The 27,262-nt window shown below is 43.9% G+C and overlaps 1 protein-coding gene, 1 long non-coding RNA gene and 3 other non-coding genes across 6 annotated transcripts; 1 reads left to right on the top strand and 4 right to left on the bottom strand.

The window, feature by feature from the left end:
* Nucleotides 1-490: 490 nt before the first annotated feature.
* On the bottom strand, nt 491-27,262 carry LOC129205600 (uncharacterized). 2 transcript variants are annotated; one of them, XR_008576793.1, is made up of 7 exons: nt 26,972-27,262; nt 26,009-26,240; nt 24,370-24,453; nt 12,952-13,043; nt 12,304-12,403; nt 11,662-11,741; nt 491-630 (listed from the first exon to the last, which is right to left on the bottom strand). It is a non-coding gene; the product is annotated as an uncharacterized LOC129205600 (long non-coding RNA). The 2 variants fall into 2 exon arrangements; XR_008576792.1 differs by lacking the exons at nt 491-630; nt 11,662-11,741; nt 12,304-12,403; nt 12,952-13,043 and adding an exon at nt 21,304-22,002.
* CPOX (coproporphyrinogen oxidase) lies at nt 16,846-25,649 on the top strand. The gene is made up of 7 exons (XM_054823100.1): nt 16,846-17,295; nt 17,396-17,539; nt 18,249-18,359; nt 19,300-19,441; nt 21,777-21,995; nt 23,568-23,672; nt 25,109-25,649. Exons 1-7 carry the CDS (start codon nt 16,869-16,871, stop codon nt 25,194-25,196), a joined length of 1,236 nt encoding a protein of 411 aa, XP_054679075.1. The 5' UTR covers nt 16,846-16,868; the 3' UTR covers nt 25,197-25,649.
* Nucleotides 25,954-26,025, bottom strand: TRNAD-GUC (transfer RNA aspartic acid (anticodon GUC)). Its single transcript has one exon. It is a non-coding gene; the product is annotated as a tRNA-Asp (tRNA).
* Nucleotides 26,323-26,396, bottom strand: TRNAI-AAU (transfer RNA isoleucine (anticodon AAU)). The gene has a single exon. It is a non-coding gene; the product is annotated as a tRNA-Ile (tRNA).
* TRNAD-GUC (transfer RNA aspartic acid (anticodon GUC)) lies at nt 26,917-26,988 on the bottom strand. Its single transcript has one exon. It is a non-coding gene; the product is annotated as a tRNA-Asp (tRNA).

Here is a 27,262-nt window from a genome sequence, read left to right as displayed (position 1 = left end):
ATTAACTTTTTTCCTGACTTATACAAATATGTAGGCACAAATAAACTGTGAAAAGTGGCCAGGAGATCTTGCATTCTAATCCCTGCTTTGACAGGGGCTCTGCTGTGACCTCAAGTTACGTCACCCTGATTTCAAGTCTCAAGTCTCTCCATCCATAAAACTGTAGCCTTCTCTATTTTGTTAGCTGCTTTTCTCATTGCTATTTATTTCCTGTTGTCCATAAGCAATTAAAGAAATTTAGACTCTTTAACATACCCTTCCAAAAAAAAACCCCCAAAACAAAAACCCAAACAAACTACAAAACCAATCCAAACAAAAAAAAAACCCACCAAAAAACCCCACCAAAACCCCACACCCAAAACCAAAGGCAATCTTAACTCAGGTTAAGACAGCCATCAGGCCAGTGTAACTTGGGCTGGCTGCAGTAGTTAAAGTCCATAGACAAGACCATGGTTGAACAAAAGAGTCTTACGCCAAGATCCACCTGGAATTGCTCTGTCTTCACTGTTGTTTTAGCTGAGTGCCAATGCAAGTTCATGATGTGCCACTTTGTGGTGTATAAATGTATCTTCTATCTTTTGGGCAACGATAAGAACTGATAGATGATGTAGGCACACAAATTTCACTTTACTAAGGAGAAATAAGGTATATTAGTCTAATATCATCTGATTTGGTTTAACCTGCACACTGGGGAATGGAAATAAATTGTAGATACACAGTCACGATACTCCTTCACTATATAAGTAAGGCTCACATGCCTCCAAGTCCGAACCTTGAACTCAGAACTTCAGCGCTTCTGAGTATGTGGCCACTGGCATGACAGGTTGCAGGTCTGCCGTGAGGTCCACATGTGCTAACTGCCAGTTCCCTCTGCAAGGCCCAGAGGAGAGAAGGGGCTGACAGAGGTTTTGCATTTTGCCATTTAGGAATGTGTGGCTCTTAGGCTACACTGAAGCCACCAAAGAGATTGTGGAATCAATTCACTCAGACCTCATTTTTAATGTCATGAATGTCACTGCTCACAGAGGATGAGTCATCAAGATTAGATTAAAAAGAGGGTGGTTACATACTGTAGCTCTTTATGGTTCTCAGTAACATTCACTTTTACTCTTCCAGTGTTAGAGTGCCTGGATCATGGCTGGTATTTTGCGAGCTCTGCTTTGACACACATGTAGACTCCCAATGAAATGTGGGTGTTCCATTAAGGAAGCATTCATTTGCACACAAGCATGCTGCTCTAAGAAGTATTTTACCCCCATGTGCTGCAAAATGTGATCTCCCTACGGCTATAAAGAAGATTCACTATCATTCCTTGAGAATACAGCAACAAGAGGGTCTATTCATATTCTTAGGAAGAATTACTAGAAATACCACCTTTCCCTGGTGCTGAAAAGCAATTTAAAAGGACAATAACGCTACTCTATGTTGCTAAATAACATAATATCTGGTGTTTCTTTCTGAAGGCTAACTCATGCAATCACATGAACATGACTACACATGACCTTCAACTTCCTTCGTGAAAGTAGTCTTTCATCAGCCTGGTTAAAGATCTAAAACTGAAAAATGCAGCCCCCTGGGCAAGACAGCAAATTGAGAAGAACCCCAAGTTTTTATGTATTTTAAACAAATCTTATGACTTTGAGTCATCTCCAAACGGATGGCTTAGGTAACGTTGCATCTCCTAATCTTTCCTTATGCTTTGCTGATAATCTCAGTGTTCAAGTAAAAATTTTACTTAACAGGCAATACCATTTTAAGAGAATCATGTGCAAAAGATTGTACCTTCCAGCATGTTTGCATAGGACATGGCAGTAGGAGGCCTCATTTCCAGTTGCACACAGCAGAACTGTAAATGCCATTTGAGCAAACAAAACACCAGGCACTGCATCAAGTATCTTTTTTTGCATTTCACTGTTTTTATTTTACTTTGCAGGGAACTGCTGTGTATAGAACAGAATAACTACTGCAATGGATGGCCCGCTGCTCAAATAATGAAGGGTGAGGACTAGAGATTCTGGATTTCTACATTCAGCTCTGCAAGATTTGAAACATGTCTGTGATGAGATCAGAAGCAGCCAAACTATGTCCCTTACTTATGACTACTATTAATAGCTAGTGTATTGTGTAGCTCATAAGACACTCAGATCCAGACCCCTATAATATTACACACTGCATAAATGCAGAACAGGAAGACTGGCTGAGCCTCCAGAGTGCTTACTACCTAATGACTCATACAGCCATTTTTGGATACTCAGCATGAAATACATTATGCTAGTTTTCAGAAGTCCCAAGGGGAAGTAACTCTCAGCAGTAAGAACCAGGGCTGCAGGTCCTCATTCTTCAAGACAAGGCTCAAGAAGTGAACAAATTCTAAGTCCCTGTGGCCAGCATTTCTGCTTGGCAATGTTTTTTTTAAAGGCATATGATCTGCCAACAGAAAACTAAGCTGTTTTAATAGCACAGAACATAGCAAACCTCCCAGATATTGAAGCTCACAGCATTAGCAAACATTCTGAAAATGTTGGTACTTGTCCTTCTGCTCATAGAATGTAATGTGAAGCAGGACTCACCTATGTTCTCCAAAGGGTTCATTAATCACTGTTCAATGTTTTACAGTTAGCATGATTTGATTGGCATGCCTCAAGAATGCTAATTAAAAAATATGAATGACCAATTTCTTCTCAAGTAAAGCACCCCATATACTAGCCAGGCTGTTATAATAAACAACAGCAAACATGAACACCACAAAAAATTTAAAAAAAAAAAAAGAGCAGCGTGAGTCCCAAACTGCTGCTATTTAATTTCATGCCAGCACTAAGCAATACAATATACTAAAAGTTGAGGGGAAGGCTTTTTACCAAATCTGCACAACATAGTGCAAGAAGCAGAGAGTATCATTACGGAGTCACTTCCTAAGGGGAAGATAGGTGATTACCATAATTTCCAAGGGGCTATAAGGTACATCAATGAACCTGAAGTCCTGAAATGCCATTCAGTGCCTAACACAGTTCTACTTTGGTGAAACTCCACTGAAGTCAACTAGAACTTATGTTCAGTTGAAAGATAAGTTTAACACAAGCAAATCAGCAAGGCTCTCCCCTTATTTGCAAAAAGAAGTTTGGGCTCCACTCTCCCCGGATCCTCCCATGCTGAGTCTGAAACCTACTGGAGGCTTTGAATTCAGGTATTGAATTTGTGTCCTTTTTCTTTTTCTTTCTTTCATTTAGGACTGCAAGCTTATTTGAGATTGTGTTCCAAGGCTTAATTTTGTTTCATTTTCTATCTTGTATATAGTACACAGAAAAGAGGTCAGCATTTCTTGTTTAAATGCCAGGTATTTTGCTTCTGATTTCAGTGAAGCTCATTATTCAGTATGTTTAGTGGGTCTACTTTAGCCTCAGATATCCCATGTACTCAACTATTTACACATTTTAATCGCTCACATTACAATGCCAACACAATACTGTTTGCAGTACAGGCATATGAAATGGCTGTCCTCTGCAGTCAATACTCCTTCACAGGTGCTTGGCAAACACAGCAACTGAAGAACTGGAGTTTACATGAGGATCTAAATGCCTTGCCAAAGAGTCTTTGAAAGGTATGCTTTTGCAGCAAATGTACATAACTTGCTTTCATATACTTTAAGTTAAGCAGCCACAGTTTTGAAAACGGAGGTCACAAGGCAAAATAACTGCTGTATGGAATTAGCTGACTAGGCTGTCACTCAGTTACATATATTTTTGACGCTAACAAGCGGGAAGCCTAGATTTTCTTCTTTCTGCCAATGCTACTGCTTTGCCACTTCTCCTTAACACTCTAACTAGTTACTCTGTGGTATTGTTTTAACAAAAGGTCAAGTTACTCTTCAACAGAAAAAAAAAAATTATGTCATTAGGTATACGGTTAACAAAAATGTATCTTATGGTTTCCTTTGATGAAAGTAACTAGTGATTTATAACTAAAAGAGAGGCTTATGTTTAGAAAGCAGTGCTGTTATTTTTTTTAAGCAATTTTAACGTCAGTGGCATTTCCCCAAATATGTGTCCAGCTTCCTTTGAAAAATGTGTGGTGAGTTTAACAAGCCTTGTGCCTCCAAAGCTTTCCAGAACCTATATCTACCTTTTTCATGAGGCAGAGCATGCATTGCTTCTCCATGAATTTGATCTGTCTGTCACCTTCCCTCTAGTTTGTGTTCTTTCAAACCCTTTCATCTGAACAGAGCTGCAAAAAGAATCAAGATAACAAGCTAGATGCTGTCTCACGTTTAGATTTATGAAAACTTGAGTCGCAAGTGGAAAATATGTCCTATTTTCTGTTTGTGGCTGCAATTGCGTATGTCATACAGGATGTGGGTTCTAACACATCTGATGCAAATGCAACAGCATATACAGGTCTTTTAAGCACCCTAAAAAGTTAATTGGCTTTGCAAGGTAAGACATGCAGCTGCAGGTGAGTTCCAGCTGACAGATAAATATATATATATCCCCAAGACCAAGAACAGGCAAGAAAGATAAGCATGAAAGCAGCTCTGAGGTCAACACTTCCTCCTCTCCACCCTTTCCTGCCACTGCATAAAAGCACAACTGTCTGATACGATGGAGAATAACGTTTTTCAGCCACCTCACTCTTGACAGAAAAGACTGATTCTGTGATGTTTGAGTTAGGACACTTGTTGAGTGGGAGGCACCAGCAAAGCACAGTACTATCCATGAAGACTTTTTGGCATTGGTGTTAAACAGCATGGCAATAAAATACCGTTACCAGCTCTGTGTAACTACATGATTTTTTGTTTGCATCATCATAGCATCAATGGACCCAAATGGGGTAGGCACTGAAAAAATCCAGAGACTGAAGCTCAGACTCCTTTTATTTTAAAAGAATAGCCAATAAAGGGACATCTATGTACCCTTGGTATTCTCTAGGATGTGTATTTTGGATAAGGTACAGCTGGAATTTCTAAGTAAATCTCTAGTTGATCTTAAGGACAGCTCTTCAATAAAGCATAAGGAAGAGACTACAAATAGAGTGAGAAAATTCAAATGTATCACTAAATAAATCATGGGTGTTTCTATCTCTTGCAGGAGCAACCGGAGTATTGCCTGGAAGGCATGAGAATGTCAGATACTCCTCTGCAGACCCTGGAAAAGCATTCATGAGGGACAGAAAGCAGGAAAAGAGAGAAAGAAGGAAAACATGTCAAAATCAATATGTCTAATATAAGACAAAAATTTTCCAATATCAACTAAGTAAATAAACAGTTTATAATTTGTCCTTTTCTCTAGTGGAAAGCTTATACCCGTGAAAGTACCCTAGTATAACAATTTCATCAGAAATGTCTAAAGATTCATTCTCTAAAGATAAATGGGACTTTCACCTTGAACAAATATAGCAAGTAGTAAGTTACATGTAATTCTCAAAGGAGACTTGACATACATACAATGAGACCTCAGAGTTCTCCAACTCTCCCTCCTTGCAACTCTTTGTATAGTCAAGGATTTATTTTACAAAGGTGTTAGTACCTTCTTATGGTAAATTTAACAAAAAGAGCAATCTTTGAAGTCTGGCCTTGGTTGTATTAGAGTAAATCTGAAGCAGCCCCGTTGTGCTCTGCAAGTTCTGTCTGACACACAGAAGTCGGGCTCTGGAGCTCAGGTCTCAGCCCGAGTTCGAAATAAGACAGATAAGTACTTTTAGGTCCATAAAAGAAAAGCTCAATATACTGACAAGATAGTCATCTTCACTTATTTCCTTGAATTGTCATCAGGCACCAAACAGTGCCTGTTTTAGTACTGGGAACTAATTGGAATGGATTGCTGCAAGACGTTTAAGAGAAGTTGCCCTTTTAATTTGTTTTTTCAAAGTAATTATCCATATTGACACACCATTTTCCTCCCACAGAAGCATAAAGCAGGGGCAATGCTTTTACTGTGAACCTTCTTTTTTCTGTTTCTGGCAAGTATCCTAAATTGTGTAATTTAATATTCCTCCCAAAAGCACTGGAAACATTCGAGATGATCCTCATGGGATTAAGGACAAACTGTGGATTACATTCTTGGCACTGGACTACACTGGAAGCCTGCATTTTTCTTGCTGTTCCCAAATATTTGTGAGCTAACCAAATAAGACCACAGCAGAATTAAGAGTAACTTGATGTCATTTTCCTTTTTCTTCTCAAACCATCCCATGCACTCCTGCTCTTAGTCTAGGGAATGTGTTTCGGTCAAGAGGATGTGGTTATGCTCATTAACCTTGCATATTAACAAAGTGAGGACAGGTTGTGGTGTAGCTGAGGACATGACTTTTACTTTTTTCCTGAACACTGTAAAATGTGTACTTGGCCATGAATCCTGCTCCTGTTTCACAGATGTAGGGGGCCAGTAACATAAGGACAGCCACAGTGAATCAGACCAAATCTATAAAAAGCCAGGCTCCTTCCTCTGACAGTGGCCAATAATGGATACTTTAGGAAAGAGTACAAAAAACAGGGCAACATTGACTTTTCCTCTACCCCAGTGAGACATGGCCATTTGCTGTTCAGGGACAGCCAGAGCCAGAGGCTAGTTTTGCATCTGTGCATTTAAAAAACCTTTCTATGATTTTCTTCAGTTTCTTTTTTGAGCCCATTTATTCTCCTGGTCTCCGTAACACCCTGCACCCATCAGTCTCATAGTTTATTTCTACTATGCTATGTAAAAAGAACTTGCCTTTGTTTGATTTAAGCCCATTGCCTGGTAATTTCAACAGGCACTCCGAGTTCATCATGTGATAGAATAATTCCCCCCTCCCTAAGCACCCATGGTATGTTTAATATCAGGTCATAAGCAGTAGAACCACTATCACCACTATCTGTCCCACCACCCTCTGGTGGGGCAGGGGCTGGATTTAGAAGTACAGACAGAGATATAGAGACAAAGCAAAGAACGTAAGTTTTATCTTTTGCTGTCCTTATACCCACAAATTACAGTGAAAACTTTCAGAAAAACAATACATTTAATCTCAACAGTTTCTGAACTTACTAAATAATAACCAAAGCCCTCAGAGATATAGTAGGTCTCCCTTGCAGAATAAGCCCAGGGTTTTGTATTTTAAACAAAGAAACCATTCAAGCTAATGTATGACAGCTGTTAGAGTTCACCTCCTAGTACTTTCAGGAAGGGCTGGAAAACATGCTAGCTCAGACATTTTTCAAGATCCAAAGACCTCAGCACTGAAAAACTAAATCAAATATATCAAACTGCTTGAATGCAAGCTGTAACTTGCTATCTGACTTTATGGAGAACTTGTCAAAAATTATACAAGAAAGTGTACAGCAAAACTTATAACATATAAAGCTGTTGAACAGTTTAAGTAATTTGTTTTTTACAAAAGTGCAAATGAAATGACAGCTATGGATAGCACATCCAAAACATTGACTTCATATTAGCAAAAAATCAGTCAGTTTAAAAAGTAGAACAACTTAGGAATCTTGCTTATTTCCTATATTGTAAGATTATTCTCAAAAAAAGTGTATGTTCTCTAAAATGCTCATGCTTTCATGATGCTCCCAGAGTCATCCACTGTATACTATTGCTGTAATCCTGTGACGAGACTGACCTGAAAATGTAACAGCAATCATAGGATCATAGAATGGTTTGGGTTGGAAGGGACCTTAAAGATCCTCTAGTTCCAACCCCCCTGCTGCGGGCAGGGACACCCTCCACTAGACCACGTTGTTGCCCAAAGCCCCATCCAACCTGGCCTTAAACACTTCCAGGGATGGGGCCTCCACAGCCTCTCTGGGCAACCTGTTCCAGTGCCTCACCACCCTCACAGTAAAGAATTTGTTCCTCATATCTAATCTAAATCGACCCTCCTTCAGCTTAAACCCATTCCCCCTTGTCCTGTCACTACACTCCCTGATAAACAGTCCCTCACCAGCTTTCCTGTAGGCCCCTTCAGGTACTGGAAGGCTGATGTAAGATCTCCCTGGAGCCTTCTCTTCTCCAGGCTGAACAACCCCAACTGTCTCAGCCTGTCCTCACAGGAGAGGTGCTCCAGCCCTCTGATCAGCTTCGTGGCCTCCTCTGGACTCGCTCCAACAGCTCGATGTCTCTCCTGTACTGGGGCCCCCAGAGCTGGACGCAGTACTCCAGGTGGGGTCTCACAAGAGCTGAGTAGAGGGGCAGGATCACCTCCCTCGACCTGCTGAGTCAATATGTTTTTAGATCAGTATCTTCCACAATTCCACAAACTAATAGAGAATATTAACACTTATATATATATTTTTGAATTATCTAGAGAAATGCTACAGCAGCATTAAAAATAACTCACTTTTCTGTTACATTGGATGGTTCAAGTAATGCTCCACAAGTTTACCATACTTGATGCACAGTTCTAGGATAGGTTAATATCATATGTCTAATATCCCTTCCTTTACTCCTTATAGCTAAATATAAAAAGAAAAGGAAAATAATCACAATGATAGGGGAGGGTCACACTGCTATGAGGGTGAGGCAATGGAAAACTATTCAGCTAGTGCATCATGCCTGTATCCTCCACTTTCCCCAGTTAACAGATGTAGCCCCTTATCTGTTTAAGATAGACTCTGCAAAAACACTAATGATGGATTAAAGCCCAGTTTTTAAATGCATGTTGATACTGTGCAACTCAACTTTATAACCTAAGAGGTAGCCTATCTTAAGAATCAATAAAGGCAGGTAGGGCCCTATGTCCCGTGGTTTTCACATGGCTCCTTGTTTTAAAAATAAATGCCATCCTCTTACATCTTCCTTTGATAGGTGAAAACAAGAGAACTTCTCCAAGGCCTCCTCTTAGGAAATTTAGAGGGAGAAATTCTGTTTCTCTAGGAAGCAGACACAGTGCTGCTGTGACTGGTCAATATCTCACATTAATGGAGAATGAGAAAGTCCATAAGGCAGGAAAAGTTTGAAACTTGTGGGACAGGAAAATTTGCAGGAGTTTTCCACAAGTAAGAGTAGAAAACAGCTCTCATGTGAAAAGTAAACTCAGGACAATAACCCTAAGGACTTGTGTTTAGACAAGAAACAGTGTCATTGGGGAAAACCAGTGGTGAGCATGTGATAGTCTAGCCAGGGACTTTCAAGGCAGTTTGGAAGAAAGGTGGAAGGAAGGCATTGGGACAGGGCTCTGGGTTTTATTACACTGAAAAAGAATGAAACTAAAGTACCACCCCAAAGGGGAAGATAATGTAGTGCTGAGATCCAGTATTGTTTGGGACACTCTGCTTCATTTAAAAGCTACAAAGACAATGAAATCCCACAGAACTCATGACAAGGCATGATCTGACAAGACGACTAAGTTATATAAATAGACAAAAAAGGAAGTGTGATGCTGAGATGGTGCAGCTGCCCTACAACGTCCTACACTATATTAGCCTATCAGGAGTCATACAGAATAACTTCTTAGCAGACACTAGTATCAGTAAGAAATTGATTACATAGCTTTCAATATGCTGGCCTGCTCCTCAAATCCATTTTAGTCCTTCAAGCCACACTGTACCCAACAGGGCTTCCCTGAAGTAGTTCAGCCCACTTGGGAAAGCTAACTTTTAAAAAACATTAGTGGTTTCCAAACTAACTGTCACAAACTGCCCCCAAAAGCTTCTGTTCTCTGCCCTTGCTGTGTGCTCTCCCTCAAAGTACACCACCTACATTCATCTTTACAGGGGCTTCTCCACTCCAGCCCAGTACCCAGAGTCCCCACTCATACATTTGCCTCTGCAGTGCGCAGCCTCATCTCCAGCACGATTACTTCTGCTTTGGTGGCGCTGCCCCGTCCACAGAGCTGGACCAATGTGAGGTGAGAGATTAAGAAACTCAGGCAAAGGAAGTGAAAGTTGTGATTCAACAGATGGTGAATCACAACTCTTAGGCAAGACTAAAATCAGAGTGCTGTCAAAACATTTATTGACTGGTCTTTTAAGGTGCTCTTTTTCAAACCAGACACAAGAACAGGCAGTAACAAGACACTGTTCTTTGTTTCTCAGAGTTTTGAGAGGAAAAAAAATTGCTCAAGACAGTGGATTAATTTAGAAATCCACTAACTTGTTGATGAAGATCTGCAGTGTTTCACTTCAGAAACATGTGCATTTCACAGGTAAGCAACGTGTTCCTGGCACATACTTTGCACATGGTAACAGTGGTCACCATACAAGGAGCTAGTGGGCTAGGATTCTCCACCCTGGTGAAGAGACACCTTGGGAGGCCTGATGGCATGGATAGGAACTTCACTCTCTCTTCAGATATTCAAGAACAAGGAGTCATCAATAAAGAGAAGCTGGGTTCCAGACAAGCCCTATAGACCACAATGCTCCCTGCTGGAGGATCTTCTAGCTGCAGAAAGTTCTCAAGGGAGACTGAAAGAGCATTTAGAAGAGAGATCTATTGATAGTCACTAACCAGATAAACCACATCAGGTTCAGGAAATCCCTAAAGAGAAAACACATAGGCTGGGAGAGTATCCAGCAGAAGTATCATGCCTCGTTCTTTTGCTTCTCTGGTGTCTGCTTTTGGGTTTGGCTTGCTTTTAATCAACCAGCTCAGTCTGTACTTAGTACAACACTACCAATCTGTTCTTGTGCGCATCAAGGGCTGAACCTGTCCCCTCAGCACCATTCCTGCCCTGGAGGATGTGGCAAGTCCCACCACCCCACTGGAGGAGGGAGGGACAGCCATGTGATGCTAAACCTCAACACAAACCATTAGACGTAAGCCTGGGGCCATTGTTGGGGTCAGGGAGCAGGCAGATGTTTGGTCTGAACCAGTCAGATCATTTGTACGTATGTTACTGTAAAGTCACAGCCCTCACTGACACTCAGGGTCATGCACATAGGGTGCTGATTGCACCAAAAAGTGCCTTTGGATGCTTGAGAATTGTGTTTTGAAAATAGAAGAAATATTGATAAATAACCTTACAATCCAACCAGGTTTCTATGCTGAGATAACAGACCTCATTCTACTCTACCCTGTCCTGCATTCATACCCAGTCTGCAGGAGAAGAATGCCTGTATAAGATTTAAACTAATGGAGAAAAACCGAGCCTGATAGTCCATTTAAGTTATAACTACAGGTTTTGCAATGGCCATTATTCAATGGCCTGATATAGCCAACAGTATGAGGAAAGAGTATGTCTTACTTGACAGTAATTAATGTAATAAGCAGGCCTTATCATTAGTTTTCTGGACACAATGCAGGAAAACTAGTTTATCTTCTCTTTCATAGAAGTCCTGCCTGACCTTATCCCTGCAGTACAATGTAAGTGTAATAGTAAGATGGTACATTAAGCCTATGGTTCCACCAGATGGTAAACCAGCCCCCCCCCCCAGCACCAAGTTAAAAATGCCACAGCCAGGAACCATCACGAGTACTGAATTGCCACCTTCCAAATGACCACAACACCCCTCCTGTATACGGTCTCTTGATTCTTACACTGGTCATCTTCCTTGTCAGTGAGGGTGAGCATAGCACCTTTTTCCATGGAAACTGCTTTCCCACGCTACGCACTCTGTTGATTCTCCACATATGCATCTTGCTTGCGCCATCTTGGGCAGTGGCAGCTATATGCAGCTACTTCCCTAAGATTTCTATTTTAATAACTGCAACTATTTAAAAAACTGCTGAATACTATACGATGTTCACTTACATGTGCCTTACAGAAGTCTGATCAGCAAGTGCAGATTGTGAGATTGTCTGATTTTAAAAAATCTTGAAAACTGCAGCAAGCTGTGCAAAACAAATGTGAACAATTACAATGTTACTGGTGTGAATGTGATTTAGTCCAGTTGATTAAAGATGAACTAGAACCCGATGACATAGCTTTCATCCTGCCACCATGCCTTACACCAGTAAAGGTTATGGACGTGCAAGATACTAAGACAGCACTGCAGCTCTTTTAACCCAAGTTGCTGCGGTTACCACAGCCACAGAGAATAATTTTAGCATACCTCTCTCTAGTGAGAGTGGGAAAGATTTTACACCACGAAAAAACATGTAGTGCTTTCTGACACCCTTAGAATCAAGGCTTCTTGATGGGTATTACTGAACTTAAGGGAGCATAAGCTCATGATTTTAGATCTACAAGTCTGAAGTTCAGTTCTGTAGTTACACAGGAGCATTTCAAAGACTATAAGCCTCTGGAGCTCTGTAGAGCTGCCCAGACAGTAGAGGAGTTTCAACCACGCTATCACAGTGCATGTCTGTTACTCAGAAATAGCTGCAGACACAAGTCTCTTAAGACTTGTGAGCTAACTCAGCTGGTCCTTTAGCTTAACCATAAACAACGTACCGATTATTCCAGGGAAGACGGAAGGGTGTGTATTTTGGCTTCTAGATGGACTTTCATAACAGCAAACATTACATTTAGTCTGTATAAACAGCTACAGTGGCTGCAAGAAAAAAAAATAAAAAATTATGACATTAGGGCAGGGGAGTAGTGCGTTTGACCTGGATCTCAGTACAAGAAACGAAACAGGGAATCCACTTCAACAGATCACTTCTGCTTGTTCTTTCCCTTTCCATGGAAGCCTGGGAGAGAGGTCATGCTTTAGCTTTTTAGCCTTGATGAAGCCACATATGCAATAACTATGGTTTTGGAAAATTCCCGATGTTTTATGAAGATGGTGTTATGTAACAGCAAATCTGAAGGCAGAGCTGAAGGAAGGGTGCAGAGGAAACAGGAAAACAGACAGACCTCTCATCGCAGGGAAGATTGTATACAGTACCTGACCCGGCGTACTAGCACACTTCCAGAGGAGGTTGCATGCAGCACATTTTGGGGCCTGATTTGCCTGTTAGTGCAAACCTCTCCAGGGGACTCGCTCTCTCTGGGCAATGCTACATTCCACTTTTTCTCTTCTTTTTTATTAACTTTGTAAAGGCGGTCAAGAGTTAGAGGAAGAAAGGCTTTCCTCAAGCATTTCACAACTTCTCTTACCTTCTAGGAGGTAGCCTGAAGCAATTTCAGCACAGCAGCTTCTTGTTCTGTAGTTATCCTTTCCCTCCTATACATACCCAGGAAAATCAATCCTGCATTAAAGAAAAAAAAAAGGGGGGGGGGGATTCCTATGAGCTTGCCATCCAGACAAATTACTGAGATGACAGATAGAGTTGGAAAGGTTTTCATCTTTTCTTACAATCTTCACATAGCCTACTGTTTCAGCTCAGTCCCCAAAGTTTTTAACTTCTCTCTCTGACACATACTGAAATACCAACTTAATTCAACTTATACTGTCATGCAAAAACCTTTGAGCCAACCTTTGTTAAACAAAAGTACTTGACCAACTTTGCAAGTCCTCAGTATCACCCTGAAGTCACAATCGAGGCTTTGTGTGATAAACTGGACGAGATTGGCTCTTTTAACTTCAGAAGTAATAGAAATGCCAACTTGATGGGGAATTTTTCGGTTCTCAACGTATCTTTTTCTTCCAATTTTCTGATAAGCAACTGCATTAATTCAGTGCTCAAAACAAAAGTATCAAGTAGCCTCAATGAAAGCACCATGCCTGTTTCAGTCTGAATCAGACCTGATCATGCTTCACTACCTTAGAACATGCAGTGTCTCTTGTTCTTTTGTTAATACTCTATTTGTGAATAAATTCTCATAGAAAAGAAAACCAAGGTAGACAGCACCTAAATACATGCAGCTTCAGAGCTCTTAAATACAGGTAAAAAAAACAACAAAAAAAGAAAGAAAATTAGTGATTTTTTTCATTGGAGATCACCTCATAAAAATGTCATAAGACTCTAATTCTTCAAATCTTCTTGAAATCATTGTAGCCCTACAACTTTCTCTAGAATCACCCTGGTTTGTATCAGTAGAGGTTTTGGCTACAAAGCAACTCTAAACAGCCACACTCTTATTGAGAACAAAACCCATCACAAGATTCTCACTACCACAACACATACAGGTGTGAAAATGGATGACCCGCTAAGTGATACAATACTCAAAGTCATCTCACCATGTAAATTTTCAATCAGACTTTAAAAATTGACATGGAGTTTTCAAAGGGAAGTCAAGACCTTGGAATTTCACCTAGCTCACTAAAAAAAGGATAAGGTACATTTCCCCAGGTTCAATTCTTGGTCAAGCAAATGCAAGAACCTATTTCAGGTTTTCCTTTTGCCTTTGATCTAAGCTCCAAGTGCCTTTTTCCTCTTCCTTTTGTATTTCCAAAGAAACAGAAGAGCACAGAAATTCAACAGCACACACACAAGCTGAAAACCTCCACCCTTCATACCAATGCTATACATTGAAAATGCAGATCAAAATGTAAGCTGTCATTTTCTTGCCTTTTAACACTGTTGAGTCGAGCATCTCACACACACCACTAGGTACTATTCTCAGTAGCGTAGAGAGAAATGAGCTGAAATAATGTGGTGAAGCCAATAGTTCAAATACATTAAAAGGAAGCTTGAGCTTCCTACAATGCTATTTTTACTAGCCAGCACAATTTGGTTGCACATATATAAGCAGGGCTACAAAAAAATCTCTCCTGTGCAAGGTGTCATATTTGATGCTTTGACTGCTAATTGCACCTTCCCCACTGCTGCAAAGGGAAAGTATATGGCATTTGGCTGATGTTTCAACCTGAAACTGCTGTTAGAGGCCCTCAGAAAGAGTTAATTTGAGAAGATTCATCACAGAAACAGTAGGAGTATCGATTTTACACTGTCACTTCTCACCTCCACCAGAGAATGCAGCCTAACCATGCTCCGGCATCCAGACCAAGAAATCCCAGTCTGTAAAAAGAGTTCTGCTTCTAAGATTCAGCAGCGAGAGCAAGACGCTGACATGACAATGTGGTTGCAGCAAATTCCCCCTATATACAAGAAAAAATTCTTCCTGATGGGGGTGGTTCAGTGCTGGGACCAGACAAGGAAGGTCCCATGCGACCACATCCAGCCTGGGAACGGTGAGCCCCTGGGGTTGGACTAGAGACCTCCAGAGGTCCCAATCAGCTAAATTCCCAGATGTTATCAGAGTTTGCACTCAACCTAATGCAGAAAAAAAAAATCATGAAATGCTCATCAGTATGAATGCATTTTACATGTCTTTTGGCCTCAGCATTTATTTTTTCCATTATAGTAGTGTCTAAGAAACCCACTAAGAGAGCAGAGCTTTACTACAGTAAGTAGCATGGAAGAGCACAATGCATGTAGTTATCATGAAAATGTTTAGGTAAATCCAGTGGATGCAATTCAAGAACAAACTGAGCTATCACAGCCAGCCCTGGAAAAAGAACTGTGGAAAGAGCCAAATTAAGCAGACTTATCACAGCCCCTAAGCTGGTAGCACCCTTCTCCCTCAGCCACAGATCTCTCCTGCAATTAATGACAAGCTCCTTCCCTCACTCCTGTCTCCAGTGGCTCAGGTCTCCTGGCTCACGAGGGATCCTGTCCTCCAGCTGATGGCAGAAGAGAGCCCAGTCTCTTTCCCTTCTTACTTGCAGAGCTTCAGCAGCTTCAGAGCATCCTCTGCTGCCAAAGAGCAGAAACAGATCAGAAATGAGGAAATGGACTAAGCCTTCGAGTGAACATTATTGCTTTACACAGACCTCCCCCTCCAAAAAAAAACCCAAACCCCAAAACCCTACAATGAAGAGACAGATAATGAAGCCCTGATCCATATTAGGGAGAAGTCTCCTTGCTTTCTTTAGAGCCATCTTTGAAACTGATCTCCTCCTGGGTACTACAGGTGCAAAACAGTCCTGAAATACCAGAAGCTCGCTGTTTCCAAGGAACAGTCCCATATCAGAGTACAAACCTTGCAGGGCTGGGCTTTTGAGGTAGCTGTTATTTTTCCTCAGCCTAACCCTCATATGGGTCCTCAATCAACAACAGGTTTACTAAATGTCGCTACTTATTAGAAAATAATAATATGCTTATTTAAAAAAAAATTAGTGAATCAGCTGTTTGATTTGAAAGAAAGCTATCATAACTCATCTCTGCACATTACCATCATCAACAGCTGCACTGTCACTTATGTGCTTGCTTGAGGAAAACTGCCCTTTCATTTGTTCACTAAATGTGATTGTGCTACTTGGTTTGTTGTACTGTCCCACTGTTGATACAGCCGATGTCAAGGCAGCTGAGAAAATATAAAATCATTTCAATGGATGTGGTGCCAACATCAGCACCAAGAAAATCAAACTCTGAACTATGCAGTACCTTTCAACATCTGGTTCTACACAATCCTTCTTATTGGTCTGAATTTTTATTAGAAAAAACCAAAACAAAACAGTCCTTTAGAACTTTAGAAAGAACAAAGAGGCATAAGCATGTGCCCTCTCAAATCCATGGGAAATACTAAACTGGTGGTCCCACAAAACGGTGAGATTCTAAAAAATCATTACTGTGAGTATAAAACCAGCAATGCCATACACAGGTGAGCAATTCCACCTGGTTCACAGGATAGCTCAAGAAAATACATCTTTACTCCTACTCCAGCCATGCCTGGCCCTGTACAAGCCTTTACTCACATGACTGCAGCCTCAAGCAGCTGCATTGACAAAACCAGGTTACGTGGTCCTAGCACGCAGAAATGTTTTAGGGGTGCAAGCGCAGCAGCCCCCTCTCCCACCCGGCGCCCGGGTTCCCTCCACCACTGCCTCTCCCGGCCTCACAACCGACACAAGGCGGGCAGCCCGGCGCCAACCCAGCTCCGGAGAGAGTGAGTGTCTGTGTCGGGGGGAGGGGGCCCGAGATCGAGCACCCAGCCGGCACGGACCCTCCCGTACGGACATATAGACGCGCATATAAACACATTTATATACCGCGCTGAGCGGCGCGGCCCAGCCCCGCCCCGCCCCAGCCGCAGCCCGCCCCGCCGGCAGTGCGGCGCTGGTGCCCATCATGGCGGCGGCCGCACAGCTGCTCCGCGGGACTGTTCGCGCCGCCCGCGGCCCGCCCGCCCTCGCCGCCGCGGTAGGGCGGCGGGCGCTGGGCTCCGCGCCGCCGAGGGTGTCTGCGGGCCGGGGGTGTCGGCGGGCCGCGCTGGCGGCGGCGGGGGCACTGGGCGGGCTGTGGCTAGGGTTGTGGCGGCGGCACCAGGCCGCCATGGCGGCGTCCGAGGATGATGAGAAGGAGGAGGAGGAGGAGCTGCGGCAGCGGTTCATGGCGCCGCCGGTGAGCGGGCTGCGGGAACTGCGGCGGCGGCGGCGGGAGCTGCGGAGCCGCATGGAGCTGCTCATCATGGAGACGCAAGGGGAGGTGTGCCGCGCCCTGGCCGCGCTGGACCCCGGCGCCACCTTCGCCGTCGACACCTGGGAGAGGAAGGAAGGTACGGGGGGGCCGCGGGGGTCACCCCGGGCACCGGCAACCCGGGCTCGGTCAGCCCGGCGGGCGGTGGCCCCGGCGCTGGGTGACCCTGGCGTTGGTAGGCGGAGGCGGCATCAGCTGCGTGCTGCAGGACGGCGAGGTCTTCGAGAAGGCGGGTGTGAACGTGTCCGTCGTGTTCGGGCTCCTGTCCGAGGAGGCAGCGCGGCAGATGAGAAGCAGAGGGAAGTCTCTGAAGGCCAAAGACGGTAGGGTGTCCGGCGGGGAGGTGGGGTAGGGGATCGGGACGTGTTCCCCCGAGTGTTCCCGTGCGGGTACTTGGACAGCAGAGTCTGGCCTTTGAGCAGAACAGGAGGAAGGCCAACTGATCAACACCCAAGGGAAGATTTCATTTGTATCATGCCGGTTTCCAACTAGTAAGCCTGGCAGGTGGACTTTCATATCCCTAAAAAACTAGGTATCAGAGTGCTTCTCCCTCTGTCTTGCTGCTTTAAGCAGTGAGCTGTGGGCACAGGTTGTTTCTCAGTAACGACGCTGTAGCTCAACAGCGAAGCAGCGCAGGAGTTACGTACCAAAGAGGTGGACAGAGAGGACCAAAAAGACCTGAAGGCTAAAGAGGATTCAACCCTCATTCATGTAGCAAAGGACGATTCTGAGGACTGCAGGTGGCAGAAAGCCTTAGCAGTGCCTTACGTTTTAAGCTATCTACATCTAATGGGTACTCTAACATATTGTTGCATTTTAGGACAAATACCAAAAAAATGCGTTTAGTTAGGTGCACAGAAGTGTGTGGATGAGAAGTAAATTGCACGTTGATTATGGTGACCCAACGTGAGAAATTTTCTTGTAGTGGAACAGTAGCTTGGAATCTAAGCAAAATAGCGATGTTCCTTAAATGATAATAAATGAAGTTATTTGAAACACTGAAGATTTTTTCCTGTGCATCTTTTTATCTAGGGAAGCTGCCTTTTTGCGCCATGGGTGTGAGCTCTGTTATCCATCCAAAGAACCCTCATGTTCCAACCATGCACTTCAACTACAGATACTTTGAAATTGAAGAAGCGGATGGTAAGAATTTTAATCCAATTAAGTACACATGAAATGTCTGACTTCACATGAAGGATGCGTGAACGCATGTCTAGGGTAAGAGGTTAAGGACTGGTCTGGGTTTGTTCCCAGCTGTGCCAAGGGTCTGTTGTGTAGCTCTGGATCTCTTAACCTCTGGGCCTTCATTTGTAAAATCAGTGTGATGCGTGCATCTGGTAAAGGGTTTTGCAGTTTACTTTCCACAGAGTACACCATTTAAGTTAAAATGTAGGTTATGAATATGTGTAAAACATATTCAAAGACGCAATTCTAGAATTTAGTAGAAGAAAGGTCTGTGAAGGACTGATGAGCATTTTGGCCAGGATATACCTTCGTCTCAGCAGCTGGGGGGGACGTACTGTCCAAAACATCGGTCTCTAACTGCATTGTGCCTTTTTTTGCCTGAGTTTCTGCAACTTGCCACTGTCAGAAGCGGGACTCCAGGCTAGGTGGTCAAATGCTGAGAGCCTGTCTGTACCTTGTGACAGCGTGTGTACTGTCAGAAGCTCAAGGAGAGTTTTCTTTCAATTATTTTGCCAGAGCATTATGGATCATTTTTTGTCAGTTACTTCCCTGGATTTAATAATGATGTTCTCTTTCTTTCACATGCAGTAAAATGTTTCTGGATTCTTGAATAGGAGTTGCCAGCCCATCTTGTGAAACTGATATCCTGTAGTCAGGGTCACTGGTCCAGAACACTGAACAGATGATTTTCACTGTTTTGAAATTTATTTCATGTTTTCCTGAAGTCATCACACTACCTCAAACTCAAATTTTTCATTCTTGATGTTTAGGGACACCACTGAATAATGATTTTGATTTGTATTGTAAAAGTAGTTGTTAGTTCTTGGTGAACCACTAGCAACGTATTTCTGTTTGGAAGTTTAGAAGAAAAATGTTGCTGTTTGCCTCTCTCCTATAGGAACCAAACAGTGGTGGTTTGGCGGTGGGACTGACCTCACTCCAACTTACTTGAATGAAGAGGATGCCATTCATTTTCACAAGACCCTGAAAGAAGCCTGTGACAAGCATGATCTGAAGCTGTATCCCAAGTACAAGAAATGGTATGTGGGGAGAGATGCGCTTGGGCTCCTTCTGTGGGAGCAGAAGGTGGCACTGGATATCACCAGTTAAATCTATTCTAGGAACAGTTGGCTCTGCTCTGCCTTTTGATGAGTATCAGCAGACCCTAATGAAAATCAGCAGAAGTGTACCGGGACAAAATGTAAAGCGATCTCTTATTTACGGAGGCCTGAGTTTTTCAAATCAGAGAGTTGATAACTAGGATCATAAATCCATAGCTGGAATAAAACCCAAGCTGACTCTACAAGATTTTGTTAGCCACAGACCTCAGTAGGCAGCTCAAAATTTCCTTTTAGCCTCTGGTATTAAACTAGGACAAGACTTTTGCCCCGTGGACTTGCACTAATTCTCCTTACAGTGAACGCATGGTAAATGTGCATGACTGCAATGTGAGCTTTTGGGCCAGTGCTGCAGTTCTGAAAATCCTGTTCCAGTTTTTCTGCCTTCAGTCTGTCCCTCATTACCTCTTTTTTTTTTTCTCCAGGTACGTAAAGGAGCTTACTTGTCCGTAATATAGAAGCTTCATAATTTTGATGGAGCTGTAATTTTTTTCCAGTGACACATTCACCAAGAGTTAAACAGCATATTCTCTAAAGATGCAAACTTTGAATGTTCTTCTTGGACTGAAAGATACAAGTGATGGGATCCTTCACTGTTCAGTGGGGGCTTGCTGCTCTGTGTCTGATAATTGTATCTGCTACAAGCTGTGGTATCCAGGAAGGAGGGGCTGCCCTTTTGTAAAACTACCAGGTCTTGTCTGAGGAGAGGAGATAAAGTGGGTGTTGTAGCTTGGGTATGAACCACTTAGTAGAGAAACACATCTTACACAACCCTAAGGCTACAATCTTGTTCTCTGAGGAATTTTTGAATGGTAGTTCAGAGTGTCTGCCATAATGGTCAGTTTTTTTGCAGCATAAGTAGGCTAGTAATGCCAGCTGCAAGGGGTAGGAGAGAAAGGTCCCTGTTCTTAGTCTGAGGGCAGCTCAGGGGAGGACTAATTGTATCGCATGCACAAAGGCAGTTTTCTCAGTCCCAGCATGAGTGTTTGCTGTAAGCAGCAGCTGTGTACAGGCATGTGGTTCTCACTGCCGGAGCAGTGGGAATGTCCTCTGAGCTTCTAATTAGTGTTGCCCCTTTTCCCACCTTTCTCAAACATAAAAGCTCATTATGCTTACCACGCTGTCTTCCTGATCTAGCTTTAAGATTTTTGTCAGGCTTGTTCTCTTGCATTTCTGACTTGCCCTTAAAAAAAAAAAAGCTGATCATCCCAGTTAATAAAAAAAAGTCTGCTGTATCTCCATGTCTCTCCTGCTATGGCCATGCCATTTATATTGCTTGTGAACAGCAACTGTGGATGGATACATGCATGGAAAACTAGTCCTAAAGAAAGGCAGGGTTTCTTTGCTGTTGATGGTTTCTGCTTCCTACTTCCCTTCTATCTCTCCCCCATGTGAAGACTTGCAGAGCATGGCTGCCCAAGCAAGCAACTGTAAGCAAGATAGGGTGTGGATACGATGATAGGGTGTGGATACGATGAATCAGCTAATTTATAGTAATTGCACACCTACATACTCCCAGTAAATACAAAAGATATTAATTGCCTCCTTGTTGTAGTTTATGCTGCACTTACTCCTTCATAAACTTGAACATGAGCCATGAAAAGCCACTGCTAGAATGGCACTGTCTTCCAAGTTTAACTATTAAAAACCCTGTTTCCGAGGAAGGGTGATTCACTTCTGATTTTTCCTTAAGTGACAGTGGCTTTCTTATCTGGTCTTGGGTTTATAGATTCTTTTAGTTTTGATGCAGAAAACCAACTCTTTCACTAGAATGGCAAAAAGAATAAAGAAATAATCTTCCAAGTTTATTTCGAGTTCATCTGAAAGCCGTACAAGTAATTTGGGATCTATATATAATTCAGGGAATGAAATCTACAAAGAGCTCTTAGGGTGAAGTTTAGAAATCAGGTGTCTCCTCTCCTCACGAGTAGAGGATGTGGATTGGATCACTGCACGTGGAAGCATCTGCCATGGTGTTTGAGTGTTACGTGTTCAGTGACTGTGCGGTGATATGTAGCTTTGCAGAGACCATTTATCAGAGCTTTTACTGTAAGCGAAGGCAGGAGTGCTTTCCAGATGGTGCTGTACTGTCCTGGCTCTCAGCAGTCAGTGAAACAGTGTGGCACCTGGCACTGCAGGAATTGACTTTTCATCAGTATTTTGCTGGTGCCATCCTGTGCCACAGAACTGTTTGGAGTTCTGTTAATTTCCTTGAATATTGTGGACCATATTAATAATTGTCTGCTACCTTTTCTAGGTGCGATGACTACTTCTATATCAAGCACCGTGACGAGCGAAGAGGGATTGGAGGCATATTCTTTGACGATGTGGACTCTCCCTCCAAGGAGGAAGTATTCCAGTTTGTGAAGAGTTGTGCCAAAGCTGTTGTGCCTTGTTATGTTCCCATTGTGAAAAAGCACTGCCATGACTCCTTCACACCAGAGGAAAAGCTGTGGCAGCAGCTACGGAGAGGACGGTGAGTACTGAAGGAGCAAAAGAATGCACAGGTGGTGGATTATGCTGGCAAGAAAAAAATGAGCTAGTTCTTCATGGTTGCAGGGTTTATGTCCTGTTGTGGTGTGGGCTAAGTTCGCGTAAGTGCTCTAAAGGTTGCCAGAGAATGCCCTATGAAATGCCACAGTTTCTCTCCAGCTCTTTCAAAAACCAGGAGAAGCTGCTGCAACAGGCAAAGGAGTGTGTGGTGTCCTGAATCCTGCCCTGTCCTGCAGCTTAGTGGTGCAGGATATAGGACTGCCCCATGACATAAGGAGCATAAGGGTGAGGGAGTCATGCTTCCTATTCCGAAATGAAGCTAAACCCCAGAAAGTCATGGAATAACCGTACCCAGGAGTACTTTCAGCTTCTTGCATACATACTTATTCTATCTGCCCTTGGCATTGAAATGAGGATGCAGTGAACTCTTTGTAAAGGAATGAAGATACAGAGGGCTTTTGTTTTTCTAGCATGGTCCAAAGTCAATGTAACTTAAAAGACTTTTGAGGATGCTTGTTAACGTGAACAACTGTTAATGCTGCAAAAGCTTAAGTACATTGGTAGATACAGTTGTACTCCTTTATGTACTGCGATTGTGTAAGCGTATGGAGAAATGAGAATACATATGCTTTGTGCCGAACTGGAGAGTCTCTCGTTTCTGCCTTTTCTGCAGAGAAATCTGTGAGAGTGGCATAAAGAAGGCATAAGCATTCCAGTTTAGATCACTGGCCTGCAGTAATTATTCAAATGAGCAGGTGAGGCTATTCCTGGGAGTGTTGGTCTTTCAGGATCCTGCTAAGGTTATAGGAGGATGTAGCTTCTTTAAGTTGCCACCAGGACCAGTTCATGAGGCCTGCTTATTTCCCTGGATCTGTTTGCAGGTTATCGGGCTAGGCTAAGCTCTCTGTTTCTGCAAATAGATAAGAGCTCCTCCCTTCATGTATCTCTGTTAGTACTAATACCTCAGTACTGGTTACTAAGATAACCCCTGCTGAATTGTCATCGCTCTGTTCCTATGCTGGGGGCAGAAAACTCTGTATTCTGGCACGTCCAAGTCCCAGGCAGCACTCTGAAGCTGTCTGACTTCTGCTTTTCAACTCTCCCCAAGAAACAGAAAATCTTGTTCTGACCTTGCTGCTTATGTGTCTTTCAGCATGGAGGACTGCACAGTAAAGTTTTTCCTGTGGTCATTTCCAGTTCCTTTAAGGCTCCTCTTATGTCTGACACCACCACAAAAAGGATAACCAAGTGGTGTTGAGCTTGCCAGCAGGGTTGAGGCCTAGAAGAGGCTAGTATAGCACCGTACAGAATGCTCTCCTTGAATAGTTTGTCTGCTCTCATCTGTTACTTCCTATGCTTTGTGGAGTGGCAAGGTCACACTTGCATTCCTATGCAGAGGATGTTAGAGAACAGTTGGCCCCAAACCAGGGTTCATTGTGACACCCAACACAGCTGACAGGCTGTTTTTGTTTTGTTTCTGCGAGTTGGAGAAGGCACAAGCAACTTGTGGTGATAATAAACTTGGTTTTTTGTTGCATCTTTTCACTCCCCGTAGGTATGTGGAGTTCAACTTGGTTTATGACAGAGGTACAAAGTTTGGCCTCCTGACACCAGGATCAAGAATTGAAAGCATTCTTATGTCTCTGCCACTGACTGCAAGGTAAGGGCATAGCTATGGGGAGTTGCAGGTAGGGACTGTTCTTATTAAAATACGTTATAGGATTAAATCAAAGCTGTGTCCTGGTGTCCAGTCTCTTTAACAGTGGTTAGTTCATGCTTGATACAAGAACTGGCCAAATACATGCAGATGCTTCTCTGGTCTGCTACACTCGCCCAGTTGCTAGTAATGATAAAAATATGTAGAACATAGTCTAGGTATTTTCTGACCAAAAAAAAGTGGTATTTTTTGTGCTTAGTACCTCTTGATAGGTTTCTCCTGCTCGCTCCGTGGGTTTTTGCTTAATAGCTCTTTGAAACTATGTGAGCTTATGGCAGTCCTGACAAGCCATAAGGTAAGGAAGTTCCACGGTTTAACTGTGTGTTGTGTGAAGAAGTGCCTCTCTGTTTTCTACTCACACCTGATGACTTCATTTGACTTGTAATATCAGCAAACTGTCATTTACTGTTTATGCTCCTTTTTAGGTTGCTTTTAGATATGCTGAGTAGCACAGGCCCTATCAGGAATTTCATAAGACTCCATTAGTGATTTCTGTCCGCTAGGATAATTGACCTTTGCCTGCTACCCCTTAACCATGAAGGCAGTCCTGGTCATACCATATAGATGAAGCTACCATATAGCTTCATCCCACTGCCAACAGTAGATGTGTCCCTCACCTGGTGGCGTAGTACCATCTTACCTTTTGATTTCATTGTGGGATGATCTGGTTTTGCTTGTTTTCATCAACATAAATAGCTCACTTAACAGCATGAATGGGTCCTTCCTGCGAGAAAGAAAAGAAAAGAAAAAAAAAAAAAGGTTGTACCCATCCCATTGTGACTGCTGACACTTTTCTTCCTCTGTCATGCCTCTTAATTGCCTTTTCAATTAAAAGTGGTCTAGTCAATTTTGTTTTTAAAACCAAGATTCAACAAGGACTACTTGTGCTTCCAGTCCGGCTTCTGGAAAAATTTGCCCTGAGTGGCTGAAAATACTGCACCAGGATCAAATGATAAAATTTGAAGCTGGCGATTTCCCTTAGGACTTGTATCCTCAGTCTCTTTTGTCTGGGTTCTTTTTTTGGCTCATCTTCCTCATGACACTATTTGTCACAAGAGACTGCTAAAAGATCTTTGCAAATAAACCAGCATGGATTGTGGGGTAGGGGGCATTGCTTTGTCTTTTTTCTTTGTTCTTTCAGCCTTTCCAGAAGTTGGGGAAAAGATCGAGCTAACATTTCTCCTGTCTCTTCCAGTGTTATTACTTGTTTTTACTGAACTTAATGATTTGTAGCCATATCTGTCTACCTGATGTGAGACTGTCAACTGTGTATGTAGCTTTGCATCCTCAGAAAAGGCAACTCAAGTCCAAACACAGCCTGGTGTGGGAGAAGTGGCAGCCAGCTGGGCAGTCTGAGTGAGTTTCCCCTCTCCCTGCAGGTGGGAGTACATGCACACCCCTCCAGAGAGCTCAAAAGAAGCGGAAATCCTGGAGGTTCTACGCAATCCCAAAGACTGGGTGCACTGACATGGATCGTGAACAAGATGGATTGCTTACACTGAGCCATTATGAAAGAACAGGAATGCCTGCAAACCAGTTCATTCAAACTGCTGTTGCATGGCATTTTAGTATAGCTATTTATACTCTTATCTGGTGCCTTAATAATGCTGTAGACTTGTTATGACTTGCAAATATGTGAACTCATTCTTTAAGATTGATGCGTTAATGTTATCACCCCATTGATGTTGCCTTGTGAAGGGCTGGTGATACCCTCACAGGACTACTGTGCATGATTAAGAACTTCCTCAGCTGATTTGTTTGACTGCAAAATTGTAAACTACTGTGAAGTGTTCTCCCAGTGGAATTGAAAGCATTATATGTGCCTAAATAGTACTGCTTACTCCTACAGAATGTTGGGATGTTTTAGAAATATTTTTCTAAAGAATAAAGGGAATATTTCATATGATTTGAAACCTTAAAGTCTGCTTTCAGGAAGTTGTGAAAAAGGTGGTACTTAACTATGTGTATTTTGAGGCTATCTACATTGACTTGAGAAGGGGAAAAAGTGTTTTAAAATGTGCTGTAGTAGCATGACTTGACTGATCAGTAACTGGGAGATTCTGGGTTGGGGTCCCAGTCTTGCCTGCTGAGAGCAGAAGGCTGGCTGTCCATTTCGAGAAGAAAACCTTTCAGCACTGCGCATCTCTGCTGTGATCAAGACAGGACTGCAACCTGCCTTGGGCCAGCTCCTTTGCTCCAGCTGAAGGAAAAAAAGCAGTGCCTTCTCCCCGTCGGGGAATCGAACCCCGGTCTCCCGCGTGACAGGCGGGGATACTCACCACTATACTAACGAGGAGTAAGGTGATGGGTGGCAGGCTCCCCGCCGGGACGTGGTAAGACGTCACTTCTGGAGGGTTTCAAGCCCGCGGCTGTCGGCTGCTCCGGTACCCGTGCAGGGTGAAGTCCCTCCCGGCCGGCTCACGCTCGCTGCCCTCTGATCGTGGAAGTCAAACTTCCCCACAGGGACTACCGTGTTCATTTCCGTTACACTTCCATCTCAAACAAAAATAACTGAAACAAAATAAATTAAATTAGATTAGGAAGAAGCCTGCTATCTTCTTACCTCCAAGGGAGGGGGGAACAGAAAAACAACTGGCCCGTACGGGGATCGAACCCGCGACCTTGGCGTTATTAGCACCACGCTCTAACCAACTGAGCTAACCGGCCGGGCTGAGTGGGGCCTTGCGCGTGAACGCAGCTCACGCGCTCCCACGGACACGGCGCGGGTGGAACCGCTGTCAGGACATGCTCCCGTGGGCGCCGCACCCGCAGAGTTACCGCGCCCGCTCTTTCCAAAGACAGCGTCGCGGGGGTCATTTCAGGTAGCTCTGGCAGAGCAGCACGGGCATTAACCGGAGTGACGAGAGTTTCAAAACTCTCATTTTCCTCTGCGCCCCCTTCCTCCGGTCGGCGGGCGGCGTTTACCGGCGGCACGGGGCGGCTTGGCAGGGCTGCACGCCGCACACGGACACACGCCGCCCGGCGGGGGGCACCCCCCCACCGAAACGACCGGCCACGCTTTCCCCTTCCGCTCTCCAAGCGGCTCCCGGCCGCGGGAACACGCACGCCGCCGCTCCAGAGCAGCTCGCGATCGCATCCCTCCCTCACGCCCACGCCGCGGGGGGGCTCCGGCGGGAGGAGGAACAGGAGCGCTTCCCCGGGGCGGGGGGGTAAAAGATAACGCCTCCTCCCCGTCGGGGAATCGAACCCCGGTCTCCCGCGTGACAGGCGGGGATACTCACCACTATACTAACGAGGAGCGGGGTGTGGGTGAGGCCCCCCCCGCCGCGCCCCAAGAGAGCCGCCTGCGGGACCCCCGCCTGCCCGCCGAGCCACCGCGCTCCTCACAGCGCGATGACGCAAGGCACTTGGTTCGGGCCGCGGCATCCCAGTACAAAGTAAAGACTAAGGGAGGGTGCTGAGGTATCCCTCCGCCAAAGCACGTGCTCTGGCCCGGCCAGGGAGGGACGTGCCGTAAGCGTGCGGCTGCTGTGGGCTCACGCTGTTGTGTGAACGCCCAGGGCTCTCCCTGA

This window comes from Grus americana, chromosome 1, assembly GCF_028858705.1.
Source record: "Grus americana isolate bGruAme1 chromosome 1, bGruAme1.mat, whole genome shotgun sequence".
Lineage (NCBI taxonomy): Eukaryota > Metazoa > Chordata > Aves > Gruiformes > Gruidae > Grus > Grus americana.
The sequence above is the reverse complement of the archived record's forward strand: the minus strand, read 5'-3'. Positions and strand labels throughout refer to the sequence as shown.